Below are 26,420 nucleotides of genomic sequence, written 5' to 3'. Positions count from 1 at the left end.
GTTTATGCTTGCTCTACTTGATTGTATAGATGATAATAATTATATTGGATGGCCTTGATTCATGGAATACCAGGGAATATTGCACTCGTTAGGGCCAATATTGCACTCATCTTCGATTCGTGCAATATTGGCCCTAACTCGTGCAATATTCCCTGGTATCCCATTCATAGCCATCCAATATAATATAACTATCATCTTTCACTGTTGCAAAGAAAACAACTCGGCACAAGTCACTTGTATCGTACAATAATTAATTATAGACATTTTTGTAGCATATGTTGACTGCTCTGAGGTTATGCATGTGAATCACATGATTTTAGATTTGACTAGAAAGACAGCTGGTTACCTGTTATCCTGTCTCCCACAATGTTTGCATTTCAATCATTGTTCTGCCCAATCTGGCCAGCAGTACTTGTGAACCGTAGCAACAAACTCTGAACAGCTGCACCCGTTCCCAGTGCTATTTGTCGTTCATGCCCTATTCATCTATCGACAGCCATTTAACCAAAGGGTAGCTTTTAACATTGTCAGAATCATCAGGCATTTTTTGTGCTGGCATGAGATTATGTTCAATCCCAGCATTTATGTACCTGTGCTAAATGATTTTTTGTTGTTTTCTTTCAGTGGGCAATCTTTCATCAGAGGAAGTGGAGACCCGTGAACCGGCTTCTTGTGTGCAATACTAATGGATGCTTAGTGGGTCGTAATTTGGTAAGTGTTGCTCCAAACTGTGTATTGTATTTCCATATATTTTCAGTTTTGTTTTCTTTTTAAATATACTGGATATCACATTAGGAATGTGTGTGTTTTCAGTTCTGCTTAGAACTGTGGAAGATATTATTGCCATAAACTGTGACAGCATTGGGTCATACAAATGCCTAGAAAATGTGTATGGACCTGTCCATCACTCTTGAAATGAAAAACTAACATCTCAAAAATTGAATAGATTATCTAAACACCAAAGAAATCTAGACAGAATATTGAATTGCCATCATTTTTTTTTTAAATAGAATGATCATTGTACAGAAGGCATATTTTATATTAATGTAAAATCAAACCTGTATTAGAGCGACCACTCAATCGACAGGAGTTTTACCTTATAGGCAGGTTGCCGCTGTATGTGTGTTGCATTGGGGTCAATTTTTAGTGTAAGCTCATGCCATCAAAGATCCTACACACTCCATAAGATTGTTAACTCTCAGTTGAAAAGTGACACACTGCCGCTTGGAATTGTGGGATTTTTAAAAGTGTGCCAACCTAGCGTTGAGTGAGGAAAGTTTCCAGGTGAGCTGTACTTTCCCAATATGTTTGTGTAAGACCAAGACAGGCTAAGACAAGAAAGAAGGAATTTTCTGCAAAGAATCATGAATAAACCCATGAATTGGTGCAGTTCGTTAAACTGCATCAATAGCTACAACAAATTATCGCAGGTTTATAATAATTACGATTTTCAAAGAACTGAGCACAGCGAGTTTTCGTCTCACCTCGCTGGTCACAGCGAGCAGTAGACTCACACAGCACACAGCTCGCCCAGCTCCGCTTGCAGGTCACTACACTCGCTGTGACTGTATTTGTTAAACTTCAAATTTTGGGGTACTTTTTTATTATACCTCCGCCACGAAGTGGTGCTGGAGGCATTATGTTTTTGGGTTGTCCATCTGTACGTCCATTCGTCTGTAATCAACTTTGTGTCCACAGGTATGAGGGGATGAAGTTGTGCCTATCAACTTTTCAGGCGCGGTGGAGCACCCCAATTATCTCGCAGAAATCCATCGGCAGCCGAGCCTCATTTGCATAAAGTAAAAAACATGTACTCGCGTAGTTGAGAAAAAGTAAACAACTTCTCAAGCTAATAACAATTTAAGGAAACCTATTTTCGGATTAAAATTGAGTTAGTTTGAATTTGAAAACATGTCCGAACATGCACATATAACATATTAAAGGATTTGACAATGATAAAATGTGAAATTTTAGCGAAAACCTGGCGAGCAAAATTACCAAAAATATGCCTCGAAAATCATCCTAAAATTCACGAAGTGCGATTGCGGAACCAAAGCGCCATTCGAACAAAGTACACCAAAATTTATTTATCTGCTTACATTTTAAATTTCATACCGTAATATTCCCGGCCATGGTTGTGTCGGAAAAAAACAGAAGGTGATGTCAAAAATGACACGAACGCAAAGCGTACAGGTCGGTCCCATGTATATATAATCGCGTCACTGTAGCGTTGCATGTCACAGCACACACAACGCATTGCTTCATGCAGCGTGCGCGGCAGCAGCTCAGCAGTCACCGCCGTGCGACACTCAGCAAAATTGACTGCGTCACATGCAAACCAACAATGAGCACGAAATCCTGAATCTCACGTACCACGCATGCCCAATATTACGGGAAAAGAAAATGACGTCATTTTCAATTGTTTCGCCGACTACAATTTTCTATTCCAAACCCTGTAGAAACAAGTTGATTTCTCAAAAAGTACAGGTAGAACCAAGCGAAAACTTTCACCATATATGGATTGAGGCCTGATGAACTTATGTTGCCAATTTCGGACACATTGGAGCCCGACCATAGTCCAGTCGGAAAAAAACAGAGAGCATGTTTTGCGAGAGGTGATTTTCAAAATGCTTTAATATCTCAAGTTCTAGTGCAGCAAATTTCATAATTTTTTCATCAAAAGGAAGGTTTTTAAAAACTTAGATAGTGTGGGAAGTTTGAGTTTACTAGCGGCACGCATAGCGGCGCAAGGAGAAGGTAAAGATTTGACTTTTTCATGCACACAGTTTCGGGCAGCCGTGGATGCCCGTTGGAAATTCAAATAGAATGGGGCGATAATGAGATGCAAATTGGGGTGCTCCACCGCGCCTGTTTTGGGTGCACATGATCAGGTCAAAGGTCAAAAGTTCAAGGTCAAATACTCATAATTTCCCTTTTGCCCCATATCGATGCAATGCCTGAATATATTTTCTTGAAACTTAGTGTATGCATGTACTACCCAATCAAGATTCTCTGGTTAGAGTTTCAGGTCATGAGGTCAAAGGTCAAAGGTTAAGTGAAAATGTTTGAATTTCACTTTTTTTTCTCCATATCTTGGAAATGGTTCAAGGTATCTTCATGGAACATACATGCAGTATACATGTATACGCATGACTGACTGGCAGTGATTACAATATCTAGGGAATTTGGGGTTCATTGGGTCAAATGTCAGGGGTCAAGGTCAACTCTTCAAACCTTTACTATTTCCCTCATATTTATGCAATTGCTGTAAGACTTGGTGTATACATGTATTACCGATTAGAGATTCTCTTGGAAGTTTTTTTTTTTTTTTTTTTTGCCAAAATGGTCAAAGATCAAGTGAAAGTGCTGAACTTTACTTCTTTCTCCATATCTTGGAAGTGGCTAAAGTTATCTTGGAACTTAGTACATATTTATGCATGTTCTGCCTGACAGTGATTCTCTTATGGATTATAGAGTCATAGAGCAAAGGTCGAAGGCCAAGTAATAATGGTAACAATTTACTATTCAACGCAGAAATTGCACTTTTTCTCCATACCTTGAAAAATCACTCAATGCATGAACTTAGAAAAAGACCAGAGTCAAGTAAAAGTCCTCAAATACATTGTACATGCTCTCCCATTCATATAATTAAACCTAGGTCAAGGAAGAAGAACATTCAACACATCTGTGACAAACATGTCATTTTGATATTTTGCCAATTATGTGAAATTGTCATCACACACTGTCCCCATGTATGTACTATAGACATACAACTGTACATGTATGTATTGGGAGAATCATGCACTATGGCGGAGGCATACCAGTCGCCATACCAGTCGCCATAGTGACATTTCTAGCTTTTGCTCAATTCTATTTTTAATAGTATTGTGTGTCCTTTTGAGTCTGATATAAGTATTCCTCTCATTAAACTATACCGGAATAATGAATTGAGATACCCTTGAATCACTGTATATAATCTTTTCCTTTATGAATATCATGTGACATGTGATGTACTCTCCACATTGTTTACTCACCACATCACTTTAAATCTTATCTAATTTTGTTTAGCTTGATATAAAAGACATCAAAGACTCATTTATGCATGTATGCTATCTACTGGCCTAGACCTGTGACCTTTGTGGACATGGGAATGTGTCATAGATGACGAGAGCATGGCACGGTGGCATGAAAACAGAGGAAGATTTGAGAAGAAGCAGAACGAATACATCACCATGGTAACACTTGGAGAAAAGGATCAGCTAGAGCCGATGATAAATGGGGGTTCAGATGGCATGGAAGACTACTATCTCAGTGAGTACTGTAGCTCTTGCTACGCGCCCCTTTATTTTTTGTTAAAAGAAATAAAAAGAAAAAAATAGGGGTGCATGCACCCCCTTAAATTTTATAAAGAACCCCCCCCCCCCCCCTTACGGAATTCCTGGATCTGCCCCTGTTAATGGTTTATTACATTTATGCATCATTTGGTGTACCTCCATTCTCTCTTGCTCAGTCTGTGTGTCATGTTTTGAATCACTTTTGCGCTACGGTGTTTATTGTATACAGTGACAGATATGATAATGACTTGATGTGGCATGATATGATGTGATATGATATATGATATGATATGATATGATATGATATGATATGATATGATGATATGATGAGTATCGATTTTTCCGTTCATTCATGGAGACAGATTTGTTTTTCACTGGTAAAATATGAGACAGCAAAAAATATATTACTCAAATACTATTGTACAAACTTACTGTTGTACGTACAGTAGTATCACATACAGTTGTACACACATACAATACATAATTATGTACATAATTATAATTTCCACTCTCTTTCTATTAATTATACTTCACAATATACCATTAAAACTTTACATAATGCTCAATTACATAATTCACCCTCTTCATAATACCTGACACAGAAAACATAACCACAATTCAGAATTTGAAAATTATCATACATGTATTATGTGCTTGTGTGTGTGTGTGTGTGTTTGTGTGTGTTTGTGTGTGAGAATGTGCATATACACTAATAAAAACTAAACAGCTATTAAATTCATCAAATCTGGTACATGATTGTGATATCACTGGAGATGGGAGAACTTGTGAAATTTGAATCGAACATACTCCTGCATCGTGGTACCAGAAAAACAAGCGATGATAGTTATCCCGATCTTCTGACAGTTACGGGGGAAAAATATAGTAATAGGCTTGAGAGTTCACAATTTATTGCATTTGGCCTAGATTCAAGCACTGTGATGCCCTTTGTAGAGAGAAAGTTTACGAATGTGCCCTACCATTTTGACCTAATCACGTAAACATGATATCCAATATGAAAAAAAAGTGCTTCAGTTCTGAATCCATCGTAAATCATCACTGTCTCGTAGCACAGAGCAAAGCAATATGCTCTTGAGGCAAATTTTTCCATTGCTCCAGTGCTTCTCCCAAATCACTCGTACTGTCAGTACCAGTGTACATCTGACGTTTGCTCTACCGGTACGTATGGGAGGTTTACTGTGTGGTTTTTGAAACACATACTTTTACAGGGTTTGATTTATATGGTAGCTTGCTGATTTTTTTTTCTTTTTTTTTTTTTTTTTTTAATGCTTTTGCTTGTAATGTTCAGATGTTGCTTCATAGATTTTCATTGCAATTTTGCTTGATTTATTCATTGGTGCATAGAAACGTGTGATGGTTGCTGCCTGAAGCCTGAATCTTTGTGGGATCTTTGTGTGCACATGTAGTTTCATAACTGAATGTTTGTGCATTGATCATTGGTATACTCTGAACCCCCGTATTGTACTCCCCCAAATGGAAACTTATTAATTCATTCACTCTTTACTGTAGTGCGGTCACATCATTCATATATTGGGCAAAATGTTTTCTGATTTATATTCAGGTGACACATAGATTTAGGTAAATTTGGTCACAATTTGATATGAAGTCTTGAAAATCTTTGAATAGCAAAGAGAGTAACATAATGCACATGGAAGTGGAACAAAATGTAAGTAGTAATATATCTATATATCTATATCTATATATATATATATATATATATATATATATATATATTTTTTTTTTTTTTTTTAATACCCCTCTAGCAAAACTCTCAGGGCTTTTGAACTCGAATTGTGCATATACATTGTATGTATGCTGTGAGGATACAGCTGTTCTTGCTGGGGAAGATTTGTGGAACATTAAAACCTGCAAACTTCCAGTTCTGCCTTTTTTGAAAAAAAAAAGCAACAACAGTAAAAAAAAACTTGCAATGAGTAAATTGTATGCATTCATTTCTGTCCCTTTGTTTTACAAAATGTACCTCACATTTCAGGGCCAGCGCTTCGTTACGCCATCGCCCAGGAGCAGAAACAAGATCGATGTCTGGCCATCATGACGCTTGCGTCCTTTCTCCTACTCGTTGTCACAGGCATTTTCATTTGTCTTCTCTTCACAAGGGACTATGTGGTCAGTGTCGGTCAAAATTCCTACCCTCTCAATCACCACTCCTCATCCCCCCACCCCTCAATGCTATGGATTGTTCATTGCACTTTACTCATTTTCTGCTTATGAGAGACAAATCTGTATTTCAAGTGAGAATGCTAGCACTTCACAACCCATCAGTTTTAGAACTATGATGAATGTAATCACTGATTATTGCAAAGTCTGTACCAAAATTTATAGAATTTATGTGTGTGTGGAGATGGAGGCACAGATTGACTCAGGGCTACCAAGGAGTAAATGTGTGCATTGATATTTAGTACAATTTGTTTCTTCATAAAAATATGAACATATGTTCTTAATTGATTTCTGAAATTCATTTGGCATGCTTAGATTGTAGGCTTTCTCCATTTTTAACCAAAGTGATCGTTATTCTCTAATTGCATCTTTTATTGTGCTTCAGTATGTTTTGGATCTGCAGAGGTTGGCAGACTTGTAGATGGATTCATCAAGGCATAAATAGATAAAAAGATGGATAGGCTGTATAAAGATAGAAAGATGAATGGAAAGCTTAACACATGGATAGTTTAATAAAGAAATCAATGGATAGATTGAGATTGACAAATAGATGGATGGATGGATGAATGAATTTTTGCCTGTATCAATTGATGAAACTGATGTATTGTATGTCACCCCCCCCCAAAAAAAAAAAAAAAAAAAAAATTACAACAGGACCCTCCACAAAGATAACTTTAAAAATAGTGAATCGATCCAATACAATTTTAGGGTATGAAACTATAACTTATCACCCATTCTTACAGAAAACCCTCTCTGATTTGCTTCAGTGGTCAAAGAGAAATCAGGATCTTTGTATTAAAAGCATGTCGTGTCAGGAATTCCCTCCCTCCAAGTTCTGGCTATTGTGTTCACATATTATGCAGAATTCCAAGAGTATCCAAGGGCTAAACTTGGAAGAAACGGACCCATGACATGCTTCACAACTATCCTTATTTCTCTGTGACCACTTAACCAAATTTAATGTGGTTTCCTGCAAAATATAGGTAAGATGTCATACTTCTGGACCCTGAAATAACATTTGGACAGTTTAACCATATTGAAAGTTATTAAAGCGGAAATCCGACTTTAATTTTTTTAGGGGGACATACTTTTACAGTATTTTACTAGTTTACTGATTGATGGACATACATAAATAAAAACAGATGAAATTGAAGGCTTCTCCCATATTTTTCAGCAGATATGTACATAGATAATATTAATGATGATGTATAGAAATGTGTTTTTCTTTTGTCATTGTCATATCTTTTACTCTTCTTTTTTCAGAGTGCCTGTGACATATGTAAAACTATAGAAAACTCCATGGACCTGACTGCAGACCCATGCCAGGATTTCTACCAGTACTCATGTGGAAACTGGATCAATAACAACGAAATACCAGAGGGTCACTCGAAGTGGGGCACTTTTCAACAAGTCTACGCCAGAAACCAGAAACTGTTAAAAAGAGTAAGAGCTCAATCCAGGCTTTGTGCTACACAACGAAATTTTGATATAAAGAATAACATGCTTTCTCTCTCTCTCTCTTTCCTTTTATGTAAGAAAAAAGGAGGAATTCAGAAAGTTTTGTTGCTTACGTCAGTGAGAAGACTTGTTAGGCCACAAAATCATCCCCTTTTTTAATTTTCATGTACACATGTATGCAGGATGGTGGGGTTTGTTTATTTTTGTGAAATGAGATGTCATGATGAAGTGCAGACGATGAAGATTGTCGCACCATATGTTATCATTTCAGATTAGTCATGTATTGGAACAGTACTCCAAATTAAATTCAAAGCAGCTTGCTTGGGAGAAAATGCATCGGTCTAAACTAATCAAGTATATCTCATTGTATATTGCTGTATGAATACACAGCAAATAAAGTGTGATTAATTTGCATGGTTATTGCATTACTGTGGATAAATATGATTGATGGTATGACAATGGGTGATTTCAAGTTCGGTGCTAGTGCTGGTGCTAGTGCTAGCCGCCAAATGACAGCGTTAAATCGAGCTCCAACACCGACGGTCACATTAACGAAGCGATACCGATCAAAATTATTGATCACCAGCACTAGGTGTTGGAATCACAGCACCACGAGCTCCGCAAGAATTGTGCGACGAAAAAAGTGATGGCACATAGTTAAAGTCAAAAATAAAAAGATGTAGTAAAAATTGCTTCGTTTTAGGCACATAACAAGGAAGACTGATTAGAATGCCACAAATTTCATCCCTTCTTTAAAACAGAATTATCTTTATTTTGCTCCCAGGCTCAGATTTCTATAGCCATGTCTGGAGTGTTCGTGTTCTTTACGTGGGCAACCTCTGCATTAGCATAGACTTCGCACGTAAAACGTGCATCTCTTATGGAAGTGAATACGGGTCTCGCACGGCAACGCTAAGACCAACACCAAACTTGAAATGAAGAAAATGATAATCCCTAGGGGCTAATGTTAGTCAATAGGGAAAAAGCAAGTAAATCGCTAACACAGACGGCGGAGCTCGGTTCAGCAGACGACATTCAACACCAAAGCAGCACCAGCAACCGGAAATATGTCATAATTTTGAGGTCAACTCCCAACAACGACGTGATTTCAAGTTCGGTTTTATCGCCGGTGCTAGTGCTGAGATAGCACTAGCACTAGCACTAGCACTAGCACTGAACTTGAAATCACCCATTGTGTAAGGAAAACAATCCTACAACAGCATATTTCTCTTTGGTGCAATATGGTTGTGGATTGTGATGAATCACCGAGGTTATTGCATTTTTATAGATGACAATAAACTTCAGTTGTGTATGAAGATTTGTGAGCATCTACCCAGAAAAGGAGTATCCCTGGCAAACAGATAAACATGAATAAGTTCACTCTGTATAGAGGTCATTATGTTTTGAATCATCAAAATCAGACATTCTATCCATCTTTCACTGTGTATAAACAAATGCATGCACATACATTCATAAAAATATATATCCAGATGTTATTCATATGAATGCAGGCATCAACTACTCCACCACCCGTATCCCATAAAAGACATGTAGTTTAGAACGTTACCTATTTTTGCAGTGTGTATCATGACAGAGCAATGACAGAAGCCTCCATAAATCTCCTTTCATAATGTTTTCTTAACCACCACCATAGCTGATTGAAGAGGAAGGAAGTGAGTACAACGGTGGACAAAGCGAGGCTATGCGTAAGGCCAAGGATTACTATCGCGCCTGCATGAACGTCACAGCGGTGGAAAATGCTGGATCGGAACCTCTCAAAAAAGTTAGTTGTTTGGGGAAGAGTTTTTTTTCCTGTTTTTTTTTTTTTGGGGGGGGGGGAGAGGTTTTTTTTTTTTTTTTTGTCCTTTTTCCTCTTCCATCAAAATCTCACTGCCGTTCATAGCCATTCATCGCCATGGCAATTGGTTCTAAACAATCCCCCTTGGCCCAAATAGCTGTGAACTTGAAGGTTGCTATAACAATGCTCATACCTGGTTCCAACCCACTGCCGGAAACCTTGTGCAAGAGTATTTTGAGTGGAACCAGCACTAAGCAGTGATATCAGAATGTAGCATCATCACTTTGCTGCTCTATTACAAACTATTTGGAAGGACCTTTGCAAAATCTTTGAACACACTTATTCTTGCCAAGTTTTGAATAAATTTTCCTCTGATACATGGCCTGCATCAGAGTTTTAGATGAAAAAAATAAAAAAATACACATACCTGCAGTTCTGATGCTGCCAGTATTGTTGTTTCTGTCTCTGTAGTTACTGTAATATTACATAATTATGCAGATCTATCAATATTTGTCATTTATGTTGAAGATGCTCATTATTGTGGCCAATGCAGCTGTACATGCACGACAAATGGTTCAACATTTCTCAGTCAGTGAAATCTGCAAAAATCATGCTTTGAGGACCAAAAGCAAATTGGCTGGTCTTTCACTTGGTTTTTCTTGTTATGGAAAGATAGTTTTGGCGTCTATCTTTTTGTTATGTTTAAGAGGTGCGTCATTCACATGTGTGTACAGCTTGAATGGGACAATGAGATCTGTGTACGTCCTTTTGAAATCAGTGATAAAAGCGTATGTGTCGAAGAAGTTTCAAGCACACTTCAGTTTGAGAGATTTCAGCACAGAGATGTATTGACGATGACCATCCTGACCCGCCTCACCATTTCTATACATAATGCACTCATTGTCTCAGCTGCTGAATCAGCTGGGTGGTTGGAGCATGCTACCCCGGGATACCCCTGGAGTGGACAACTGGGACGAGGGCCTCTTCGATCTGACCCAAGCCATCCTTGCTGTCCACAAACTGGACACTGCCCCTCTCTTCTCCATGTTCCTGTCATCTGATCAGAAAAACTCAAGTGCAAACATCATTCAGGTAGGGGCACAAGTATGTTTAGTTTTCTCCCTTTGGTTTCTTCAAAATGGTCTTCAAAGAGCCATAATTGATACGAAGCAATGTATCACCAGACGACAGTCAGGCCCTTACATGCCGTGTTTATGTATGCTGAACATATGGTGGAGTATCAAGTACAGGTACATTGTTTACCGGTACTTACATACACCAATGCGTCACATTCATGTAGACTTAAATTTATCATGTGGGTGTTCGAGTGATAGTTGTCAGTGATATTTGTACAGAAATATACATGTATATATTTTTAGCTCACCTGAGCCGAAGAGTGAGCTATTGCGATTGCTCTTCATCCGGCGTCCGTCATTTGTTGTACGTCGTGCGTCGTGTGTATACTTTTTACTTTTTCATCTTCTTCTTGAAAACCCAAACCCAAACCCAAACCCAAACCCAAACCCAATCCCAAACCCAAACCCAAACCCAAACCCCCCTCCAAATTTAGGAATCTTTAAAAATCTTCTCTAGAACCAGAAGTGATAGAGCTAAGTTAATATTATGAGTTAGTATATTGATGACCGTAGTTTCAAGTTTGTTCATGGCGGAATCAGGGGTGTCCCCCTCGGGACCCAGGGGAGGGGGGTGGGGAGGGGTCCTAATGGGGCCTAAATGGTACTTTCTTTTTTTTTCTTTGAGAAGCCCATGACCGATTTTCACCAAACTTGGCAGGTAGCATCCCTAGGGGGATAGGATCTCAATTTGTTCAAATGGGCGCCGTGTCCCACCTCCCAAACCTCCCAAAATTAAAGGGATGGAACAGTATTGGTTGAGATGAAAATTGGGCTTTAACTTTTTTGCGAGATACCGAGAAAACACTTATGAAATAGTACAGAGCATACCATTTTAAGAGGAATTCAAAGTTAATTTGATGAAAATCGGGTTTGGAATAGCTGAAACATCCAAAAACAAAGTAAAAAAAAAAACCGATCGTAATAAAATGTGGGTCCCACACTTTATTAGAATTGCTCTGTTTTGGATATCTCAGCCATATAAAAATCAATTTTCATCAAATAAACGTTGAAATCCTCATGTAATTACATGCTCTCTCATATTTCATAAGAGGTTTCTCACTTTCTCACCAAAAATGATAAAAACCTGAAGTTAAGTCTCAACCAAAACTATATGATCCCTTTACGGAATCTTTAAAAATCTTCTCTAGAATCAGAAGTGATAGAGCTAAGTTAATACTATGAGTTAGTACAATAATGACTGTAGTTTCAAGTTTGTTTCATAACAGATCCAGGGGTGCCCCCCTTGGGGGCAGGGGGAGGGGTGGGGAGGTCCACATTAGGGCCTAAATTGTACATTTTCATCTTCTTCTTGAAAACCTCATTATGGATTTTCACTGAATGTGACAGGTAGCATCCCAAGGGGGTTAGGATCTCAGTTTGTTAAAATGGGCACCATGCCCCACCTAAGGGTCCCCCAACCCCCACCCCTAAATTAAGGAATCTTTAAAATCTTCTTCTCTAGAACCAGAAGTGATGATACTTTGGGGGGGGGGGGGGGAGGGGGGTCCAAATTTTGGCCCTAATTGTACATTTTCATCTTCTACTTGAGAATGCATGGTCAAAGTTTAGTAGAGCTGTGTGTAATTTAGATTAGCGACTGTGTGAAAGGTGAACTTGTGATACTGAGGTGAGCGCAAGACCCCCGGGTCTCTTGTTTTGGATCATTCATACTTATGTTGCATGCATGACAATTAAGTGCATATAATGACAGATTTGGGATGAATAAAAGAAGATTTACTGCCGGTAATATAAAAGTTGCTTGCTCACTTATTTGCTTTGAAACAAGCCCAGTACTGTGAAGAATTAATATCTTGACTCTTCAAACAGCTCCAAAGAGCACGCAAATGCTCCAATCATGGCACAAGTACACGTGTATATACATGCTTCAACAGAGCATTACTGTGAGATAGTTCAGTGTCTCACTCAAGGATTACTTTGCTTCTGCACAAACCTGATCAAGCTGGCCTCAAGGATTGTAAAAAATGATATATGTAACTGTATTACCATACAATGCTGAAAATGTGTGAACCTTTCTCTCTCCAAACCCATGATCACTATAATGAACTGCTGAGGCAAAAGTAACAAACATTGATCAGAAATAATATCAGTATGGTTAAACTGAGTTAAAGGGATAGTACAGTATTGTTAGAGATGAGAATCGGGCTTTTAACTTTTTGCGAGATACCAAGAAAGCACTTATGATATAGTACCGAGCATACCATTTTAAAAGGAATTCAAAGTTTATTTGATGAAAATCGGGTTTGGAATGACTGAAACATCCAAAAACAAAGTAAAACAAAGCGATTGTAATAAAGTGTGGGTCCCACACTTTATTAGAATCGCTCTTTTTGGATATCTCAGCCATTTCAAAACTAATTTTCATCAATTAAACGTTGAATTCCTCATGGAATTACATGCTCTTTCATATTTCATGAGAGACTTCTCATTATCCCACCAAAAATGTCAGAAACCTGAAATTAGGTCCCAACCAAAACTCTACGATCCCTTTAAAGGAGCAATTGGCTGTTTCCATTTATTGCCTGTACAGCAGTAAATTGCAATGCATTATCTGGCCAGATGATAAACTGATTTTCTTCTTCCATTTCTGTCTTTTTGTCCAGTTCTACCAAAATGGTATAGGATTTGCTGCAAGAGAGTTTTACTCAGACAACGACACAGTGAGTATTGGCAAGAAATGATGTAAAATAGGATTTTTTTTTTTTTTTTTTTAGTGCAGTGTTTACCTCAGTATGTGAATGTTCTGTATCTTTCTTACTGTTCATGATTCTTGAAAATAGGGTGAATCTGTTACCTTTGTTGCTTGGTGCATTTTTTTTTTCTCCCTTTTGTTTGGCATGGGAATACCATGAATCTTTTGGGCAAAATAGAAAATGAATATGAGATTTATATATGGTAACCAAGGAAGGAAAATCTTATATCATGAAGTAGAAATCTTATCTGTCAAGGAATATGGAAAAAGAAACAGTGTATTACTGTACGAGCTGAAATTTTCGCGGACAGATATTTTCGCGAATTGCTACTTGGAGGACATTTTCACGTGTTGTTAATTTCGCGGTTGCGAGGGTCTAAACTGAACTTAGCTATTAGCGCGTTGTTATTTTCGCGTGTTGTTATTTTCGCGGTTCAAAGGCGATTTGCGAAATTCGCGAAAATAAAACCACTGCGAAAATTTCAGCTCGTACAGTACTTTAAAAATGAGGGACAAATGAGAGAAATGGATGGTGTGAAATACTCTGAGAAAAGTAACAAGATTAGTGTAAAACCTTTAATAGAAAACATGAAAAGCCATATGAAAGCTTCATGTAGTAAGAGCCACGAAATAATTCAAATGAAAGATAAAGACAATCTTGATAATAAAACCAAGCTCATGACAATTGCTTTTCAATGTTCACTTCCTTCCCACCCCCCTTTTTTTTTTGGGGGGGGGGGATGAAATGATAATTGTACAATGCACTCCCGTTATAACAAACATGGTTATGACAAAATTCCTGTTCACACAACGAAGTAGAAATTACACCCACACCATTATCCTCTTTATCTATTCTTATTGTTTATTTGTTTGGTTATAACAAAATCTTGATATAACAAAAGGAAACTGCCGGTTCCGAGGACTTTGTTATAAGGGAAGTCCACTGCATAGACAATAGGGTGTATATATACATGTATATCATGTGAGATTCCAAAGTTCATGACAGAATCAAATCAAGGAGTTTCATGTACCAGTCATAGTGCTACATCAAGTTCAGATGGCTGGAAACTTAAAGTGTATTGCAGGGATGTGTGATGATATATACCGGTACCCAAACATGAATTTTTTTTTTCTTCTTCGTCTTTTCTCTCCTGCCCAGACTCAAGAGGATGCCTATACAGCCCTCGGGGCCAAGGTCATCGTTCTACTCAGTCTCGCAGACGGAGAGGTTGTGGACATCCACAACATTTCCCAGCATTCCAACTTCGCGCCCGCCGTCGCCCGCATGAATAGCATCGTAGAGTTTGAAGCCAACCTGAGCGACGTGAGTATGCTTGGACTCTGGCAGACATTGTTACATCAGAATGGAGGGATATTTGAGCATCAAGAGTGCGTCCCTTGACATAGTGCTAAATGTTCTTGGGGCAAATGAATTATGAGTAAGACATAGACAGAACGAAGTAGAGCCGAGGTATTGGATATTCATTCCAATGTTCATGTGTCACTGCCGTGAACTTGCTGGAGCTTGGGTAGGAGGGCCACTGCCCAGTATTTAAGCAGAAGGTCAAGGATTCAAATCATTGGCAGGTTCCTTCTTTTTCTCCTACTTAATGATGTCACCTGTTGGATGTGTGATTTTACCTACGTAGAGTAACAGTAAGAGAAACACATGACTCGCAAATGATAGCCATGTCACAAGCTTTTAGTGTGTCTCGTCTACATCACAGCAAAGATTTATGCGGTAGATGGTTAATTAAACTGGTCTGGTGTTGAGTAGGGTAAATCAGTAATGCTCAGAGACAAGCTTAAAGGGGATGGATAGTAACTGATCAGTGGGAATCAGTGGGAATGCTGGGGGATGATTGTTCCAATCCTTGTGGGATTTATTTAAGAGTACATTTTATATCTATTGTTGTGTGAAAATTATTTGCTTCAGAATGGTCTCATATTCAAGTAATGTGCAGTTTAATGGCCCCGTCACTGTACAGGCATGCTAACCTGGAAACATTAAACTGCATATTACTTGAATATGAGACCATTCTGAAGCAAATAATTTTCACACAGCAATAGATACATAATATACTCTTAAATGAATCCCACAAGGATTGGAACAATCATCCCCCAGCATTCCCACTGATTCCCACTGATCAGTTACTAGCCATCTGATCCCCTTTAAGTCAGAAAGATATTTCAGGAAAGTCAAATTGAAAGACGAAGCCTTTCTCTACAATAACAAGTTGAAAGGAATCTGCGCATATCTATTTCCATACAGGGCGAGAACTTTCGTAATTGTCTTTCTGAAACACATTCCAAACATGTTAAGCTGTCGAAGACTAGTCCTGAGTATACTTGATGGGCAGGTGTCTATACTAGATGTGTATTATAGCAAAATCAGTCTGTCTTCAAGGGGTTAAAATGTAGGCAGTGTTTGGACATTAGACACGTCTCCTTTGCTGTTCACTATCTGTAAGATGTCCATCCATAAAACAACTTTGTCACTAACTCCATGGCACACCAGTCAAACATGCTCCTCCCTGTATGTTTAGGTACAAGGGGAGATATGTACATGTACACCCACTCACCATGGTGGAAATATGAATAAATGATCAAATCAAGCACCACCTTGCCTTTGAAGTCATCCACATTGAATAGAAATTCATGCCCAGAATCAAGCAGACCTTGCGAACGTGGACTACGATGAAAAATGACGTACAGGCGTGAAAACACTTTAAATGAACCCTCACCTGCTCACTCGCTTCTCATCACAGATTTACATCCCCAAGGATGTGCAAGACGACCCGGTGAAGCTCTACAACAAGATGCCCCTCAGAGAATTCGCTGACATGCTTCCCTTGGTGAGTCCTTGGTGAGAGGTTAAAGATCAGCATTACCCGTTCATAAAATTCTGGAGACAGACTTTGCATTGATGCATTCTTACCCAGAAATTGTGTATTTGGTGCCTAAATAGACTTCGGAATTGTGCCAATGTTACGCTACATATTATGTCTTTACCATTTTTTTTTTTTTTTCAGATGACACTTTACTGAATTTTCATGCTTTCTACATTGTAGAATAATATTCTCCTTCCTAGTTCATTCAGTGCAATCTGTATAATTACATGAATGTTGTAGAGAAACCTCCAAAAAGTAGAACAACAACAAAAAAAGTATGAGGGATGTTTGAGTGACTGCAACACATCTTAACACAGACTAAATGTGCTTTTCTTGTCACTTTCTAGTGTGCTTTCATGCTTTTCATATTCAAATAGCAGTAGAGTGAAGATATCATGTGTTGTGGGTGTCATGTCATACAGTGCGGAGTTTGTCTGGAAGACAGAGATGATGTATTATTATATTCCCTGCAGATCAACATCAGCCTGTATGTCAACGAAATGTTTGCTGATAACATTCCTCTGGACCAAGATGTCATGGTTCCATCCCTCGCTTACTTCGAAAAACTGAATGGCCTTCTAGAGCAGACGCCAAAGAGGTGAACTCTCTCATGATTTCCCTTAAAACCCCTCCCCTTCCCCTTTCTTTAATTATTACACATTTCCAGGCCATAATCAGAGAATTTTAATGAAGAGATCCAGGACCATATCTAACGAGAATATCTAGAAAACTTTGTTTGTTTTTTTTTTAGTTCAAAATTTTCTTGAAGCAATTATTTGTCTTACTTGTATTGTAGTTGATTATGTCACTGCCTCACTTTTGACTGTCCCATAAAGCTTTGTAAAATGACCCTTCTTGTTATATGATATTTAATAAAAAAAAAGATTTAGTTATTTCCTGCATATGATGTTTATAAAGTTGTGTTATCTTCATGATGATGTCTTTTGAGGGGGAGGGGCGTGTGGTGTAGTTGCCAAATTATTAACCATGAAATGTGATTTATGTGATCACATTGTGCTCAAACTATTGAGGAAATTCAGAGGCAGTCGCATAATATGACAGAAATTATTATTCGGGTTGATGATTTAGCAACTGCAGCCTAGTCCTCCTTGCAGATTCCATATTTTTTCCTATTTCAAATCCATTTTTGATGGAATTTCTATTTTTCTGTATGTGTGATATTTCTAAGAAGGATTCAATGTTTATTTGATGAGAATTGGTTTTCAAATGGTTTAGATATCAAAAAAGTGATAATAATAAAAGGCGACAGGCCACGCCTTTTATTGGGATCTCTTTGTTTCACCTTGTTTTTGGATATCTCAGCCATTTCAAAACCGATTTTCATCAAATAAACTTTTGATGCCCCTTAGAATTGCATGCTCTTTGACATCTCATAAAGTGGTTTCTGACTATCTCACAAAACGATTAAGGCTAAATCCTCACCTCAACCAGAACTGTACCCACCCTTTAAAGGTAGGGGATACCTTTTACAGAACTCCTAAAATGCAGCAAAACATTAAATATGAACCTCAGTGGACTTGTTTAGGCCACTGCTTAGAAATTTGGAAGTCAACAGTTATCTACAATTTGAATAATGCACAAAACTCAACTACTCAGTAGTTCTGTGTGTCAGCCACACTTAAGCCTTTTTGTTGCAGTCTTCTGTATCTTTTATCTATAAACACAAATCTAAAAGTATATGAGCTGATGTAATAACATATAGAGTGTGTAGCAAGAATGTATATAGAAATGTTTGTAAGTTTTGATGAACTTTATTCACAAAATTTACATGATGGACACACATGCATTGCATGGGTCTGCAAAGGTAGCCTAGTAATGTACTGGAATTTATGGTGAGCCCCGAAAAAAATTCAATTCAAAATCTAACGGTCATTAAAAATGTACTAAATGTTACCTTCCACTTTCATTACTTTAAGGGAGTTTCTAAAATGATACTCTCTTCAACATACCACTGTGTTTATACAACTCTTCATTTAAGGCATGCAAATGGGATTCCCTACCTTTAAGCATATCTCACTTTTTTGGCTGGGCGCCAGTCCCGACATGGGTGGATAACAGGGGTTGGACTGTAATTCATTCAAGAAATACACCTTAGCACTGCATTACCTGATAATCTAATCTTCAGTACTGGATACAGAAACACTGACATACATGTATGCTCTTCTTGCATCAATTATATCACTGCATTGATGTCCTAATACAGTTCGACCTCGATTATCCGGCCATCCGGCTCATCTGGATAAGTGAATTGGCCGGCTATGGGAGACACAATGTTAATGTATATAGCTGCCGTCCAAGCTGCCGTCCCAGTGCACTGGCAGCTAGGCAGGTAGCGTACCCCGCAACGGTGGTGTAATCTATGCTAGCCTGCGCAAAATTGTAATCCCTTTCTTTTACGATGATAATGTGGTGTGAATTTATGTTAGTTCTGTCGGGAATATCGTGTGAGTTTTGTAGAAATTTTGATTGAGTTTAAAGTCACAGTTTTTTCTCAATTTTTGGATGAAAAAAAAAGTCCTTCACTGCGTGAACACGTCCGGATAATAGAGATTTCCGGATAAAAGGAGGCCGGATAATCGAGGTCGAACTGTACATGTGTTTGCAGCTCTGCAGCCCACGTGCTTTCAAGTGCTGGATTATTGTTTTTTTCATGTCAAGTAGAAATTGTATGTTGACCTGTTAAAACGTGTCACTGATCATATCATGATTTAGGAAAATGCTAGATGTTATTCTAAGTTATACATTTATGTTGATGTTTAATGTAATCATTAATTTCTATGTGGCTTGAACTACAAATGTAGATAAAGTGCATACTGCCAATGTGCAATGTAGATGGTAAGTATTTGTGTCTGTGTGGGGAATTCAATGCATGAAAGGTATGTGTCCCTTTATTGCAACCCTGAAAAGTGTATGTCTTCCATAGGCTTGTATATTGTAGTGGTAGATAATTCAGACCTTTCCTCTGAATAATAAAACTAGAAACTTCTGTATGATGGAGAGGAACAATACTATTGAAGTCCAGTGAAGTTACTCAAAATTCACACTGTTATATTCTCAATACCAAAGGGGAGCGTATTCTCAAATGACATGGAGTAAGTTTCTCATTTTTTTTTAAACAGTTGTCATTTATTACTTTAAGATTTCATACATGATGTTGCGAGGCATTATCTGTTCAAGTGTGCAAAATTTTGTGACGTATGTAAAACGGATATATGACCTTTTAAATCAAAACCTCTGCATGTTAAAGTCTCTCAAAACCGCTTCCCCCCAAATAAGCCTCCTTGCCGACTACCTCAACTGGTGCGCCATAAAGCCCATGCTGAAGTACCTCCCCAGAATCTACGACGAGATCATCCAGGAGTACAACGCTATCTTTAGCGGCTCCAACAGCTCCTTCCCGCTGTGGGAGACCTGCCTCAAGCGCACAGACAATGACTTTGGCTTTGTGACTGGCGCCCTCTTTGTCAGGGAGATGGTGACGCCGCTGTTGAAGAACGAGGTGAGTGCACTGTGTCGAACACTTGGCGTGGCAGTGCTTTCTCTCAGAGACTGAGACCAGTAGTAGAAAATTTAGCATCTTTTGGTATGATGCTGATATTAGTGATGAGAATAATGATAGTTATTATGAGATAATTATAACGATAACAATATCACCAATGACAACAACAGTAACAATTGTGATTTTAATAATGATAGATAATAATGTTGATAATAATGATAGTAGTAGTGATAATGATAACATATGAATAGCAATGATAGCAGTCATGATGATGTTAAGTCTAAAAATTTGGAAGTTTATTGCTTTTGTTTAAATCCTACATTTCAGTGGCCCCAAAGGCCAGTCAGTTTGATAAATAGCAGAACATCTGCTTTCACATGTTTTGATAGACGGATGATCTAATCCAGTACATCCGAAACGCATTCCTCGAAAACATCCCTGATGTCATGTGGATGGACAACGAAACCAAAGCGGCAGCGGCCGAGAAGGCGAAGGCCATCAAGCCAAAGATTGGGTTCCCGGTGTGGATCGAGGACCGTGAGCAGCTGGACGACTACTATGCCACAGTAAGAAGAAAAGAGAACCTCACAGCGTTGAAATTTTAAAAAAAACACAGTGGAGGTAAATATCTATTCTTGTTAACATGACGTGGCCACGCCCCCTTCCCACTGTGTTTAGATGGATGGAGGTGGGGGGAATGGGTAGATAGATGGAAGTTTTAAATTTCACTATTGGTAGATTACCAAGTTTGAATGTCTTGCAGCTTTTTGGGTTTGGTTCTTGTTTTTTGTTTTTTATCATTTATAAATTGCCTGATCATATGTGAGAAAGCATTGATGTTTTTAAGTGGACTGCTGTATATGCCAAATATTTCGCGAGGTTTTGAATTTCGTGAATTTCGCGAGTCAGGTGCTATTCACAAAATTAAAGACACGTGAAAATATTGACTCTGATTCTGATGTGAATGTGACGTACGCGTGTGCACTTCTCCGTTCAGTTCAGGACTTGATCACGAATTTAACCACTCGCGAAATCGCCGGCAATTCCCGATTCGCAAAAATTTAGACTCGCTAAATATTTGGCGTATACAGTATATCTGTGTATGACAGAATTTTGATCAGATATAAAGTGTGACATTACGTGCTAAGGCTTGTATTATCTGCAGACAACATATGCACAGCAATTACTGATGCAAGAGTATAGGTTATTCTTTAACTCATTTTATGTTCCCTCGGCTGAATATTCCTCAAATATCATTATACCTCCAGGCAAACATATCGTCTTCCAATCGCTTCGAGAACGCCCTGAATCTGAAGGATTACAATCTGCAGTGGATGAGAAAGCATCTCGGCAAGCCAGTCGACCGAACAGAGTAAGCATTTATGGTAGTCCTTTATATTCCTCATTATGATAAATCCTCTATTCTGAGTGGATGAAATTAAGGCCATCGCACACTATACGACTTTTGGTCGTACGACTGACTGACTTTGGATCCGAAATAATCACAGTAGCCTCAGAATAAACATGTTTGTTTTATTTCAGATCCAAAATCCGTCAGTTGTGTGACCAAAAGTCGTATAGTGTGCGATGGCCTTCAGGGGTATAAATTCTATGATTGCCTTCAGCCCCATTGTGTCCAAACTACTGTATATGCCATATATTTCGCGAGTCTAAATTTTCGCGAATCGGGAATTCCAGACGATTTCGCGAGTGGTTAAATTCGCGATCGTGGAAGCCTGTACTGAACGGAGAAGTGTACATGTGTATGTCACATTCACCTCTGGATCAGAGTCGGTATTTTCGCGTGTCTTTAATTTCGCGAAAAGCACCTGACTCGCGAAATTCACGAAAATAAAAACCTTGCGAAATATTCGGTGTATACATTATCCCATAGGACTAAAAAATGCCCTGTAATACTAAGGTGCCCTCTTTTGGTTTGTAGTGACACATACGTACACACACACTGCCAACGCTTGGCTTACATACATGTATGTCAAGAGGTGACCCTTGTCTAATGCGACCGCAATGCAGATGTCAATGGCAGCACAGACAGGTGAATTGGATAGCGCAGTTTTGCGGGGATGTGTAATCCTAATCGACCAAGTAAGATTTCATTTCATTTCATATAGTAAGTAAACCAACAGATATAGAGTGTTTCAATCGGGGCATTGTTGATATTGTTATCCCTGAGACATAGCATGGAGTTGAGCTGACCAACAATGCGACAAAAAAGCAGTCGACATCTGTATACCATGGTGAAGTTGGGGAAGTTATGTTAGGATGTAATGTCTTTTAACCTGTCGTCTGCGAGATTCTGAAACCGCCCTAGCCTTTGCACAGGATTTAGCTAGTTTTTGTATGTAGTAGGTTAATCTGCCATGCAATTTAATTCAATTTCTCGAAGCTACCTACCTATTTCTGTTGGCGGCATAAACCCAAGCAGTCACTTTGTTTCACATGGTTGTCTTGAAGAGCAGCTCCATTCTACTGAAATACAAACTTTTTTCCAGCCGAGCATTGTCAGTAACTGTTGTCTTCACAGATGTTCTAGCTGTGTGACGTTGTTTAGAACTATTTTCCGTGGCGATGAATGGCTTTGACATCACACTTTGATACTATACTTGGTAGACTGTGGTAGGAATGGAAAGAGCTGAGACTATCACATTTATACTCATCCACTATATTCAATGTATTTCACAACTGTAAGGCAATGTTAAAACATGAACAAAAGTATACAAAGGAATATTTGTTGTATTCATGTTGTTTTTGTTTTTCAAATCTAGGTGGCACATGACCCCAGCAGAGGTCAATGCGTACTACTCAGCAACATTCAATGAAATAGTCTTTCCATCAGGCATCCTCCAGTCACCCTTTTATGATGTCACGTACCCTATGTAAGTTCACGGATGCAAGCTTTTGCAGAATTGTTGTGCAAGCGTGCGTGTTTAGCATTACATATTTTGGTGACTGATACAGGAGTTGAAACAATGCATTGCAATGAACTGTACTGTATTGTATATTTGAAGGTTTTGAATGTTTCAGTTGTTTGTTTTTCTGCAATACTGGATGGCATTTGCACCATCTACTTGTATTGTTTGTTTTTTGCACAAATCAATATAATTATTAATGGAAAATACTGAGGGGTTAGAGACAGGTTGTGATCTAATGAACAGTTATGAAGTGAGCTCTAAGGCAGGGCAATGCAAATTGTGCATAATTAATCATCTTTTGCTCAAATGTAGTCTTTTGTTCCACCTCATATTTGTATTTGAACATGCTGTATTGAAATAATTCAACACGACATCAAACCCTGGTTTAAATTAGATAAAGATTATATCATCTAAGTGATGCTTTTTTACCTTCTTTGATTTAAAATGACAGTGGAAATTATTTGTACTGCACTGAGCTGCTTTTCTCAGACAATGACATAAATACATACATCATAGCTTACCCACGATTAAACAGTTCTTATGTGATACGGAAAGTCTGCAAAATGTTCTTAAAGAAAATTTCATCTTTAAATGATCAGTAAATGTTTTTTGAAAGTTTGTCTGCTCAGAAACCATATCATATCTTTGTGAATGAAACCAGAAAACAGACAGAATTTTGGCCTCATCCATGCCTGTGTTCCTCAGCAATTCTTCACCCCCTTCCTCCCTCTCCCCCCTCCCCCTTCTCTGTCAGGTCAATGAACTTTGGGGCCATTGGCATGGTGATGGGTCATGAGATGACCCATGGATTCGACAACCACGGCCGAAAGTTTGACCTCGAGGGTAACCTCAGGGACTGGTGGGGGAATGTGTCTGCCGAGGCCTACGAGAATGAGACGGTGTGTATGGTGGACCAGTACTCAGCCTACAAGGTCGGAAGCCATCATGTAAGTACCAGCAGTGTCAAAAGTGTAGACACTTCTTATTGCTTTGATTCTGCCAGTCACCTATAACTAAAAACTCAAACTGCAGTCCCACTGTTAATCTTAAAATACATGTTTTGTTTTGTGTGTTTTTTTTTGGTTTTTTTTTCGCGAAGTGACTGCATTTTAGTCATGATAAAAAGGGCAAGATTAGAATGTGATTGCTGCATATACGCTCTGCCCATGCCTGCTGCACGATAACTATGCATTACCTAAAGTGCACAGGTCGGCACCGAAAGCATGACCTAGTTTGAACTCTACATATTGCGCATGGGTGGGTGCGTAAGATCACCTCAGTCATTTCCATGTAGTATACGGACAGCATACAGATCCAACTGCTGCAATTTGAAGGGAGGACAAATCTGGCAAATACTTTCAGACCACAAAATACTTTTATCAACTCGGAAAAAAAAAAGGAGCAGGCATGGGACAGATTCACCATCAAGTTGTCTCTGGCTAAAATGACTAATACGGAATAACGAATGCAGCACTTTGGAAAAGAAAAGACTCAGTAGAGTGGAGCATAATTCCATCAACAGATCATGATGGACAAGAATGCACTACCTAATTACTTGTACAAGATAACAGTGTGATGGACAGATCAAGCCATCTTAAGGATAGAAAAAATACCTTTAAGAATGTAGGAGTAGAGTGGTTTGCTTGGAATGTTTCCCAAAAGACTTGCAGGATGAAAAGTATCACGCATGCAAACATATTGCTCTGATTTTCATGTAAAATTATGAAAACCCTTACCTGTGTATTCGCCAACAAACTTGAAATGTTAACCCATTGAGGACAAGTCCCAAGTATACTCGGATAAATGTCTTTGGGAAATGCATGTTATAGCAAATTAGTCTGTCCTCAACGGGATAATCCATCTTCTTTATACACCTCCTCTCGGAAAAGCTCAACGGGGAGTACACCCTGGCCGAGAACATCGCCGACAACGGCGGGCTGAAGATTGCCTACCAGGCCTACCAGGTGTGGCGACAGTCCCACAACGAGACTCGCCAGCTGCCGTCCCTCGGACTGACCGATGACCAGCTGTTTTTCCTTGGCTTCAGCCAGGTCTGGTGTTCGTTCGTCACCCCTCAGCGTGCAGAATTGTCCGTCTACGTAGACCCACACTCGGCAGAAAAATACAGGTGATACAGCTACTTATCAATAATGTGTCACTTCTGGTTTTGTGGTGTATTACTCCTCTCCCCTGCTCTCCTATTTGTGCGGTAGTGTATGTAACCCGGAGAGCGGTCATATCATTCAAATTCATGAAATCCTTCCGTTGAGTTGTTTTCATTGCAACTGAGTAATAAATTGTTCTACATTTGACGTAAACAGACTCGAATCCTGCTTGAGTATGTATGCCCATGATTTCTTTTGTTGTGGCTACTACTAAAACACTGATCAATTCAGTGCTTGTTTATGCCAATGTAGGGCAGTTTGTTAATCAGAAGTCATATTGTGTAAGGCTGTCGCACATGACATACTGATTATATTTTGAGTGTTGATTGCAGTTCTGTCATAACAATCATGTGATATGATGATTGCAAGGAATAAATGTTCTGTCTTACTGCAAATCATTCTTCTGATTCATCCGTAATGCAGCAAGACTTTACTGTAGCTCAGATATAAGAGGTCTTCTGCATTCCTTTTTTTTTCATGATTAATTGTTAATATTCTTTCTTCTAGCAGTGACTAAACCTGAGCAAGGAAATTTGTTTGACAGAAACTCATATAGCCATTTCCATTTCTTTTTCATATCTGCAGAGTAAATGGTGCAGTCTCAAACATGCCTGAATTTGCAGAAGCCTACAACTGTTCAGCTGGAACACCGATGAATGCAGACAAGAAGTGTACAGTGTGGTGATCGGCAACTTTATCCCTCTTCCCACCCCCCACCCCACCCCAGCCCTTCCCATCAAGCACACTTTGAAGGGACACCAAAACTCTTGTGTCAAGTTATCCTCAGTATAAACATCATGGAAATTTAAATGAGTCAGTGAAAATTTAAAGTGAATTGGGCATGGGATGTGGAAGTCACAGTTTCTTGTGTCGCCTGTCCCATTGTGATTGGAAACAGGACTACCGAATCAAAATGGATGCCTATCCTTGATTCAGTCCATACATGAGAGAGTGCATTCCACATTGTCCTGAGCAGATGTGACAAAATCTGGCAATTACCTTGCCTTGTGATTGAAATGATCTGTTTGTGTGGAATTGTGATACAGCATGCAGACATTCATTCTGTGTGATAAAGCACAAGGTTGGACCTTGAATAGAAAGAAACAAAAATGAATCAGAAGAAGCTAAAAGATTAAATGAAGTTTTGTGTGAAATGCAAACAGACAAGTCTGCAAGTTGTGGCCAGTTTGGTTAACCCCTCTCTCGTGACTTGTCTGTTTCTACCTTGTGTTTGTTTCTGCCTTTTTTTACCCTCCAAAAAATCTGTGACTTTCGTATTTAT

The 26,420-nt window shown here is 38.8% G+C and overlaps 1 protein-coding gene across 1 annotated transcript; it reads left to right on the top strand.

Annotated features, from left to right (window-relative positions):
- Window positions 1-499: 499 nt before the first annotated feature.
- LOC140237691 (endothelin-converting enzyme 1-like) lies at window positions 500-25,851 on the top strand. The gene is made up of 17 exons (XM_072317618.1): window positions 500-711; window positions 4,126-4,311; window positions 6,346-6,479; window positions 7,794-7,973; window positions 9,643-9,771; window positions 10,696-10,878; window positions 13,544-13,600; window positions 14,792-14,956; window positions 16,401-16,487; window positions 16,997-17,121; window positions 19,821-20,043; window positions 20,433-20,609; window positions 21,312-21,415; window positions 22,827-22,937; window positions 23,728-23,920; window positions 24,863-25,101; window positions 25,724-25,851. The coding sequence occupies exons 2-17, from the start codon at window positions 4,173-4,175 to the stop codon at window positions 25,821-25,823; spliced, it is 2,346 nt and encodes a 781-aa protein (XP_072173719.1). The 5' UTR covers window positions 500-711; window positions 4,126-4,172; the 3' UTR covers window positions 25,824-25,851.
- The last annotated feature ends 569 nt before the right edge of the window (window positions 25,852-26,420 follow it).

The sequence above is a fragment of the Diadema setosum genome, chromosome 14, assembly GCF_964275005.1.
Source record: "Diadema setosum chromosome 14, eeDiaSeto1, whole genome shotgun sequence".
Lineage (NCBI taxonomy): Eukaryota > Metazoa > Echinodermata > Echinoidea > Diadematoida > Diadematidae > Diadema > Diadema setosum.
Note: the sequence above shows the minus strand (reverse complement) of the source record. Positions and strands in the feature narration are given on the sequence as shown.

Excerpts from the sequence above, each read along its gene's own strand:
- LOC140237691 (XM_072317618.1), top strand. The coding sequence starts at position 4,173 with ATGGCACGGTGGCATGAAAACAGAGGAAGATTTGAGAAGAAGCAGAAC. Across the intron at positions 7,974-9,642 it reads ACCAGAAACTGTTAAAAAGA|CTGATTGAAGAGGAAGGAAG; the intron begins GTAAGAGCTCAA and ends CCACCACCATAG. Across the intron at positions 22,938-23,727 it reads TATGATGTCACGTACCCTAT|GTCAATGAACTTTGGGGCCA; the intron begins GTAAGTTCACGG and ends CTTCTCTGTCAG.